The sequence below is a fragment of the Lactuca sativa genome, chromosome 5 (genome assembly GCF_002870075.4).
Source record: "Lactuca sativa cultivar Salinas chromosome 5, Lsat_Salinas_v11, whole genome shotgun sequence".
NCBI classification, from domain to species: Eukaryota; Viridiplantae; Streptophyta; class Magnoliopsida; order Asterales; family Asteraceae; genus Lactuca; species Lactuca sativa.
This window is the reverse complement of record NC_056627.2, coordinates 272415803-272424004: the sequence shown is the minus strand read 5'-3', so window position 1 is coordinate 272424004 and position 8202 is coordinate 272415803. Positions and strand designations below refer to the sequence as shown.

Here is an 8202-nt window from a genome sequence, read left to right as displayed (position 1 = left end):
GAAGCGTCGAAAGAGGAAATATGGTTGAAGAACTTCATTGGAGACCTTGGAGATGTGCCATCCATAAAGGAGCCCATGGAGATTTTCTGTGATAATGAAGGAGCGGTTGCCTTAACCAAGGAACCAAGGGATCATGGCAGATCCGGACATATCAACAGAAAATACCATTTCATTAGACATCGAGTAGAAGAGGGACTCCTGATAGTGAAGAGGGTATCGTCAAAAGATAACCCAACAGATCCCGTTACGAAGGGACTGAGCAGGGTTAAGCACTTACAGCACGCTAGGAGCATTGGGCTGAAGGACAATATGAGTTTAGATTAGATAAATAGGAAACGTGTACTGGATATATTGTACTTGACATTTGATGAATGAATAAAGGTGTGTTATTTATAAGTAAAGATACTATCTTGTGTTGATTATTTATCTATTGTTTCAAATTTTGCATGTTTTGATTTCCTGAATGATAAGATTATTCAAACAGTCCACAGTTGCTCATATGTTGGAAGTAGATATGAAAGAAGATTGTCATGAATTTGTTTGTAAATTGTCTAAAAGGTTTTAGACATAGCAAAGGATTGCTACAAAGTTCATGTGTGCTTATGAAATATGATTTGAGCATTGGAATAAACCTGCGCTTGCTGGTATCACTTCATGGAATTTATCACGAGTGATTGCTACAAAGTTCATTTGTTGTTCTTCAAAGAAATCTTCGCACTTCTGTAGCCAAGCCAGGGGGTCGTCCTTGCCATCATAAGTCGGAAACTCCATCTTTGTAAATTTCGGCACCCTAGTTGCTTTATACCCATTGACTTCATCAGTTTTGTCCCATATTTTGAACCCCTGTTCTGGTTCTGTCCTCCTTTGATACATAGGCTCTTGATCAACTTTTCGATTATGTGTTGACGCTTCACCTTTTAAAGGATCCCACTTATATTTGAACTTCGGTTGGTAAGTACTCCTCCATGATTCTGATTCATGTGCCTTCCCTGTGCCGTTAGGGTTTATTCCAAACCCCTTCCCTGCGTTGTTAGGGTTCATCCCAAACTCTCCTCGTCCCCGTCCTACCCCCGTTGAGGATATGAATCCCCTTCCTTCTTGCACGCCCAAATTAATATCATTGCCTCTACCCTGGTTGGGTTCGTTGTTGTCTTCAAATTGTTGTTCACCTTCTTCCTCCACGCTAGCTTCTGATCTGTTTTTAGAGTTTGTCTGTTTTGACAAACCTTCCTCCAGGGACACATATTTAGCTTGTAAGTCTGCAATCGCCCCTTTAATCTCGTTATTGCTCTGTTCCTGTCGAATCATGAATTCCTCCAACTTTTTCATCAAATCTTCTGCAGGAGTTGCCATCACGAGTGGCTCTCATACCAAATTTGTTATGACCCGGGATCTAGATCTCGTGACAGGATCTGTTGTGCTTCCTACAGCCGTGAGTATTACTAACACCTAATCTCCTATTGAGAGGAGACTAGGTTAAACTATTCTAAGATATTAAAAACAATTGACTTCAAGCATAATTTTATTTCATGAACGACTACCCTTTAAATAGGGATAAACCAAGGACTCTAATAAGGAAACAAGATCACCCAAATCGACTCAAATACTAAATGATCCTAATTACCAAATTTAAAAACTGAAACAAGATGATTTCCTAAAATAAGATACTTTCCAGAAATCAAAATACTTATTATCCGTATTATCCGTATGATTCATAACAATTCACTTGTCACAACAGCTGTACATATGGAATTGTAATGGAAGAGATAACATGTGGTGAAAAGGTTTTGCTTAGTGGTGGTACTGATGGCCCTCCAACAACACCGAGTGGCACAAGAAAAGACCGAATAGTATTAGCACAATTAAATGTTACAAGAGACACCACCAAGTTTGTAAATGGAGCATTTGTTGGTGCGAGGGATGTATTTGAGGTCAATTTTTTCTAATCTATAACCATCATTAAGTAAGTGTGTTTACTCTGTTTTGGAATATATCTACCGACATGGAAAGGATTGTATCTTAATTGTAGTTTGATCCGGGGGTGAGAATTGGAAGTGACTTGCAGTTTTTCAGTTGTTATCAAGTATCGTCGACACAATTCATCCAATTAAAGGACGTTGAAGAAGGTGCTGGCAAAGTCCCACCACCGGTGCTTGTTCTTCATGGTCATTTTGGTGGCAGTGTGGGAGATCATCGTAGGTACGATGCCTTCACTCTTGGAGGGCCTTACTCTTTGAGGGGTTACAACAGGAGCAGGATTAGTGCTGCCCGAAGTATCCTTGAGGTATGTACATGTTCCTTTCATGTTATTATTGGGTTAAATACAACAAGTAGCAGCATAATTCTATTGATTTGTTTATAATCTCTCTCTCTCTCTCTCTCTCTCTCTCTCTCTCTCTCTCTCTCTCTCTCTCTCTCTCTCTCTCTCTCTCTCTCTCTCTCTCTCTCTCTCTCTCTCTCTCTCAATATGCAACATTAGACTTCCCACATCGTCCAAAACTAACTGACCACATTGCCTCACTGCAGCTGGCAACTGAATTGCGCATACCAGTGAAGAAATCATATGTATACGGGTTTGCAGAGATTGGGCTTGATTTGGGGAGCTCAATGGAGGTGCAACGGCGAATTGCTCATGGTTTCTCGTATGGTGTCGGTGCCAAAGTTGGTTTAGTAAGTGCAGAGTATTCTGTTAAGCACAACTCAGGGACTGGTGCCTTGTTTTTCAGGTTTGGAGATAGCTAGGTTTTGATTTGTGGTTTTTGTTAACATGTTATCCGGGATTTGAAATTCTTTTTTTTTTTTTTGGTTTTTGTTTCTATCCCCGGTTTTGCAATCTGGCTACAAGGATCTCATGTTTGAGATGTATCGAGAGTAGAATATCTCTCTCTGATTTTATTTGGACTTATTTGGGATGTATCTACTTACTATTTGCAAACCGACTGCCTGCACCTGAGGGATGAATTATGTGTTGCTTGTTGTATTTAACCCATGAAGCCAAAGGAACTTGCAGTCGCATTTTATTCTTGTTCTGCATTTACTAGACAAAGGCATTAGATTGGGATTAGTCTCAATGGAACAAAAATTCCAACTTTTTGTTGTACCTAAAAGGATTTGCTATTGATTTGTTTGTACAAGAAACGGTAATTGGAACCTAAAAAGTCAATTAGACTCTCTCGCCACAATCGTAACATGCTTGCTTTCTTTAGGTACTAAAACCTAAAAAGTCAATTAGACTCCCTGTCCAAATGTAATTTTTATGAATCAAAATAACTGTCACTAGCGAATTTTCAAACGAATGAAAATCTTATAAAAGGAATAAAATATTTAAAAATAATATAAAACAAAATAGAAATTGTTCATACCCGAAACAAAGGTGCAAATGATAGGTGTGCTCTTATCTATGGGTTAATGTCATTATTACGTAACTAACTTTCGCAAAAGGATGGGTAAGCCGGTATGTATTCATCCACGTGGGCAAATCCAATTATTTTTTTTTTAAATCCATGTGTTTAAATCAACATGACAGTATTTATATATAAACAGTGAATTGCTCTTGATGACTGCTAGCATTTTTTGGGATGAAATATCGTAGGAAAAACAAGACACGAGAGATCAAAATGCTCCGATTCAATCTCCTTTTGTCCATGAACAATGTCAAACCTAATAAAACCTAATCACAATACCATTCTTAGTTTTTTTTTTCCTTCTAAATGCTAATTCCTATCAATCCATAAATACTCGCTGTAAATCAAGATACACCACATACACATACAATTAAGCAGAACAACTGTACAAAACCCACACTATCGATGCATCAAATTCACTTTTGGGATTTATTGCTGCACCATTTGTCTTCTCCAACGACCACTGTTCACCCACCCATAAAACTACAGTCAAACACCATCGCTGCAACTTGTTCCTTCATTCTTATTCCAGATCTCTTTCAAATAACACTTAACTATCGCATTCCATTTTCTTCATGATACTATTAAACAATCAAACAGGTCAAAAAAAGGCTTGCTTTAAATTCATGATTTAGAGAAAAGAGAAAAAACAGGAGAATCAGATTGGAGTTGGGATACGTAAGGCGTGAGAAAAAGGAGGGTGAGTGACCTGAGACTTTTTATTTTATTTTATTTTATTTTATTTTATAAAAACAAAAGGTGTCTTTTCCGGATAATAGTATTATTTAGTTTAATTTGTAGATACAAAAGAGCACAACTTGTTGTTGGTAAAGGATATGAAGATCTTGCACGTGAAGCTTTAAAGCGGCGTAAATCTAATGTAATTGTAAGACTTCATTTTATCTTATTATGGGAAATTTCTTAGATCTATAAATCATAATGCCTTGGGGAGGTGATTCTTTCACATATTTTTTTTATTCATCCACGTAACTTGATAGTTATTTGACAATTATACCCTTTATTAAATATAAACTATATTTAGAAATTTAATTATTTTTAAACCCGACGCTTCTTCTTCCTCACAAACCTCGTTCTTCCACTTTCCTCCTTAATTTGATGTTGCAATCTTCAACCATCTTCGGCCCTATGTGTGTCTGAAGGACCAGAATGCAGTGACCGGAGAGATTTAGTCTTAACACGACTGACTATAAACATTTTTCGTGAAGATTTTGTGTGGCCCTCGAGAACCCGTTGAACTACGCCCTAAATTATTTGGGTGATATACTTGAATCGAGTGTGTTAGGCGTGTTATCTACCTTGACACAGACGCCATTTTAAACTACTGAACATCAATCTGCTAAACAATTGCATCATCGGGGCTCCGAAATAAAGTCCTACAAACTTAACAAACTACTTCACAGACAACTTCTGGTCCAATCCGGAAATGTCACGCACATTCAGGTTACTTGTAAACCAGCGTAATGGTAATGGATCTGAGAAATCGGCGAAAAGGGAAAAACCGTCGGAAAATCCAAATCAGAGAAAAAGGGGGATCTACGAACTGGTTCGTTGCTGCCGGTTCTGCTAGTGTTTGCCGGAAATATTGAACCGATTGATCACCGGTGGAACCAACATAGTTTCGGAAGGAAAATGTGAAGCATAGCTGCTGGTCACTACATTCCAGGTGAATTCATTAGATTGCAGCGAAATGAGGAAGATTTGAGCCTCATGAACGTGTTGTGGGTTGCGTCTTCGTTTGGAAACTGAAACAACCCTAAAAAGCCTAGGAATAATTAAATTAAAATACACTATACAATTAAGTAAAGGGTATAATTGTCAATTATTAATAAAGTCTGTGGGATGGATGAAAACAAGCGGTGGAAATATCAGCGCCCTTATAAATAAGGCTATTGCAGCAAATTAGACACTGTTCGCCAAGCAACCTATTCGTTCGTTTTTGTTCTTTATATTCCTTTGTTTTTTTTTTTCTTTGTTCGGTTTTTTCCTTGGCCATTAAGGTATCATCAGATTGATAGATTACAAAAACCTACGTCTCTCTTGAGTCTCCTATCGCTCTGCTCCCGCCATCCATAAACACACGTACTCCTTCATTCCTTAAAAACCATTGTGCAGACACCAAAACCCTCAGTGGCGATGGCAAATCTTTTGTTGAACCCGCCGATGATGATTGCGCATACACTAAAAGCTCCCATGCCGATGGCAAACCTTTTATTGAACGCTGCGCAGACACCAAAAGCCTCCATGGCGACGACGGGAAACCTTTGGATGACCACTCCACTTTTGTTGATCCCTCCGGTGATGATGATTGCCCTAAAATCCACTCAACAACCTCCTCCTCGATTTAAAAGTAGTTTCTCGAGTACTTCTCGCTTGAAAAAGAGTTTCTCATATACTCCACCAACATCCTCCCCCACGCATCCTCTGTCTCTTCGTCGTTCTTCGAACCATGTTGCAGTGCCTATCTCTCCAGTCCTTAAAAGGGCAACTGGAATACTATTTATTTTTCTTTTTCATATGCATGCTGCATCTCCTAATCTTATGCGGTCATATACACCATGTTCTTACTCTTAGATTCCGTTTTTTTTTCACGATTTTCCTCAGGAACACAAGGATTTCGGTGGCAACATGAACTGCGCGGATTTTTGGGGCCTTTTGTCGGGTTGGGATGATGTGGTGCAAACGGATAAAAAGGTTCGTGGACTGATTTTTATTGTTAAATTAATTTCTTCTTCATGAAATTGCGGTTTAGGTGCATATATAGTTGTGGTAAATATTTGTTGCAAGTATATGGGTATTTTGTTTATGTGTGATTTATATGTACGGTAACATTACTGACTATCTACATCATCTGTGAAGTTCGTGTGTCAATGGGCGGCCAAAGACGACTCTACTACTGTTGTTGCAGAGACCGAAGATGGTATGCAACATTTTTTTTTAATGCGTGATTATATTACATTGACAACTGGAGTTCATTGCATAATTTTCTTTAGTTACATTACAGACACACAAGACGTGGAAAGAAAAACTCCTAAAACAACAAGGATGTTTGATGGCAAATTGAGTCGAAAGATATTCATGGTTGTAGTCGGAGCTTCTTTTTGTGTATTTGTAGCATTTGTCCTACCAAAACTACACGCATCGCCTTTGGTAGTTGAGCCTGAGCATTTATCCAGAATAATGAAGGATATCTATTTTCGTGTCATCTTCTCCTGTCCATTGACACAACAGCTTTAATACGAATCAATGAAAGAGTTTTTGGGTGAAATGTTTAATTTTGCCCCTAACTTGCTCAATATCTGGTATCATTGGTATCACATATACAGTTGGCAAAATATTGGAAAAATTAAAAATAAAAAACCGAGTGCGAAACAATTCATAACTTTCGCTGATGTGGAAGGAGTTGATGCTGCAAAAGCTGAACTTCTCGAGGTAATTTACTAATGTGTCCCCTTGCTTATTAATTATTATGAATTTGGATATGATGAAAGAAAGATTATAAATTCTGCATGCATGTTGAGCTTTTGTAGATTGTCTTATGCATTAAAGGAGATAGTAAATATATGAAACTTGGGGCCAAATTACCACGAGGGGTTTTGCTTGCGGGTCCTCCGGGAACAGGAAAAACATTGTTGGCCTGTGCAGTGGCCGGAGAAGCTGGCGTGGCGTTTTTTTCGATGTCTGCTAGTGAATTTGTTGAGATTTTTCCTAGTAACGGAGCTGCACGTGTTCGAGATCTTTTCCATGATGCCAGAAAACATTCACCGTCTATTATTTTCATTGATGAGATAGACGCTGTTGGAGGGCAACGTGGAACATCTTTTAATAGTGAACGTGACCAAACTTTAAACCAGGTAAATATAATTTTAATTTAATGCTCATGGTCAAAGTCAAACAACCAAATAGTTGACATAGAATCTGGTCTTTTGATGTATTAGCTTTTAACAGAGATGGATGGGTTTGAGAAGGGTGCAACTGTGGTGGTTATAGCTGCTACTAACAGACCCGAGCTGCTGGATTCTGCTTTGATGAGACCGGGTCGGTTTTCCAGGAAAGTGGTTGTGGATAAACCGGATGAAGATGGAAGGAGAAAGATTTTTGCTTTATATTTACAGAAGGTACCCATGATGGAGGACAAAAAAGTCATATGTGACCTTGTTGCTTCACGTACACCAGGGTTAGTTGGGGCTGATCTTGAAAATATAGCTAATGAGGCTGTAATGCTTGCTGCTCGTAGAGGTTTGTGCTAAACTTAACATTTACTTAAGTGTTTAGACATAGCAATGTCTTGATTGTGTTCGGGTATGTTAAAGATCATCACTAGCCCAATAAAACAAATATTATTTAGAAGACTTTAGCTTGTTCTAGAATGCTCTAGAAGATTCTAGAACATTATGGAAGACTATGGAAGACTCTGGAATATACAGGAAGAGTCTAGAATACTCTAGAACGACATGGAAGACCCTGGAAGGATATGGATCATTCTAGAAGACACTGGAGCAACCTAGACCTCTCCAGAACATGGTAGAACGTTCTAGAAACATATGGAAGCATGTAGAATATGTTAGATAGTTCTAAAGTTATCTAGTATGTAGTAAGTGTTAGTATCTAGAACCTTCCTAAGAGGCCTATAAATAGGTATGGAGCTCATTTGCTCCAAACCATCCAAGAAAGCCTCAAAGAAAGCAAAGTGTGTAGTAGTCTCACAAAGTGTAAGTTCTCCTTAAGTGTCTTAATAAAAGTCTTGTTGTTTCCCATATAAAAGAGTCGTGTTCAACAA

At 38.4% G+C, this 8202-nt stretch overlaps 3 protein-coding genes across 3 annotated transcripts; all 3 read left to right on the top strand.

Annotated features, from left to right (window-relative positions):
• The first annotated feature begins 1710 nt into the window (after positions 1 to 1710).
• Positions 1711 to 3277, top strand: LOC111918665 (protein TOC75, chloroplastic). The gene is made up of 3 exons (XM_023914293.3): positions 1711 to 1931; positions 2030 to 2284; positions 2527 to 3277. The coding sequence occupies exons 1-3, from the start codon at positions 1758 to 1760 to the stop codon at positions 2740 to 2742; spliced, it is 645 nt and encodes a 214-aa protein (XP_023770061.1). The 5' UTR covers positions 1711 to 1757; the 3' UTR covers positions 2743 to 3277.
• Positions 3278 to 5541: 2264 nt separating this feature from the next.
• Positions 5542 to 6857, top strand: LOC111918666 (uncharacterized). The gene is made up of 3 exons (XM_023914294.3): positions 5542 to 6116; positions 6282 to 6342; positions 6427 to 6857. Exons 1-3 carry the CDS (start codon positions 6051 to 6053, stop codon positions 6657 to 6659), a joined length of 360 nt encoding a protein of 119 aa, XP_023770062.1. The 5' UTR covers positions 5542 to 6050; the 3' UTR covers positions 6660 to 6857.
• A 6-nt stretch (positions 6858 to 6863) lies between these two features.
• Positions 6864 to 7717, top strand: LOC111918695 (probable inactive ATP-dependent zinc metalloprotease FTSHI 3, chloroplastic). The gene is made up of 2 exons (XM_023914332.3): positions 6864 to 7276; positions 7361 to 7717. The coding sequence occupies exons 1-2, from the start codon at positions 6986 to 6988 to the stop codon at positions 7670 to 7672; spliced, it is 603 nt and encodes a 200-aa protein (XP_023770100.2). The 5' UTR covers positions 6864 to 6985; the 3' UTR covers positions 7673 to 7717.
• Positions 7718 to 8202: the final 485 nt, after the last annotated feature.

What these genes read in the sequence shown, in the direction of transcription:
- LOC111918665 (XM_023914293.3), top strand. Translation starts at nt 1,758, where the DNA reads ATGGAAGAGATAACATGTGGTGAAAAGGTTTTGCTTAGTGGTGGTACT. An exon ending in GTGCGAGGGATGTATTTGAG is followed by an intron (nt 1,932 to 2,029) that starts GTCAATTTTTTC and finishes TCTTAATTGTAG; the next exon opens with TTTGATCCGGGGGTGAGAAT. An exon ending in CTGCCCGAAGTATCCTTGAG is followed by an intron (nt 2,285 to 2,526) that starts GTATGTACATGT and finishes GCCTCACTGCAG; the next exon opens with CTGGCAACTGAATTGCGCAT.
- LOC111918666 (XM_023914294.3), top strand. Translation starts at nt 6,051, where the DNA reads ATGAACTGCGCGGATTTTTGGGGCCTTTTGTCGGGTTGGGATGATGTG. An exon ending in TGGTGCAAACGGATAAAAAG is followed by an intron (nt 6,117 to 6,281) that starts GTTCGTGGACTG and finishes TCATCTGTGAAG; the next exon opens with TTCGTGTGTCAATGGGCGGC. An exon ending in TGTTGCAGAGACCGAAGATG is followed by an intron (nt 6,343 to 6,426) that starts GTATGCAACATT and finishes GTTACATTACAG; the next exon opens with ACACACAAGACGTGGAAAGA.
- LOC111918695 (XM_023914332.3), top strand. Translation starts at nt 6,986, where the DNA reads ATGAAACTTGGGGCCAAATTACCACGAGGGGTTTTGCTTGCGGGTCCT. An exon ending in GTGACCAAACTTTAAACCAG is followed by an intron (nt 7,277 to 7,360) that starts GTAAATATAATT and finishes TTGATGTATTAG; the next exon opens with CTTTTAACAGAGATGGATGG.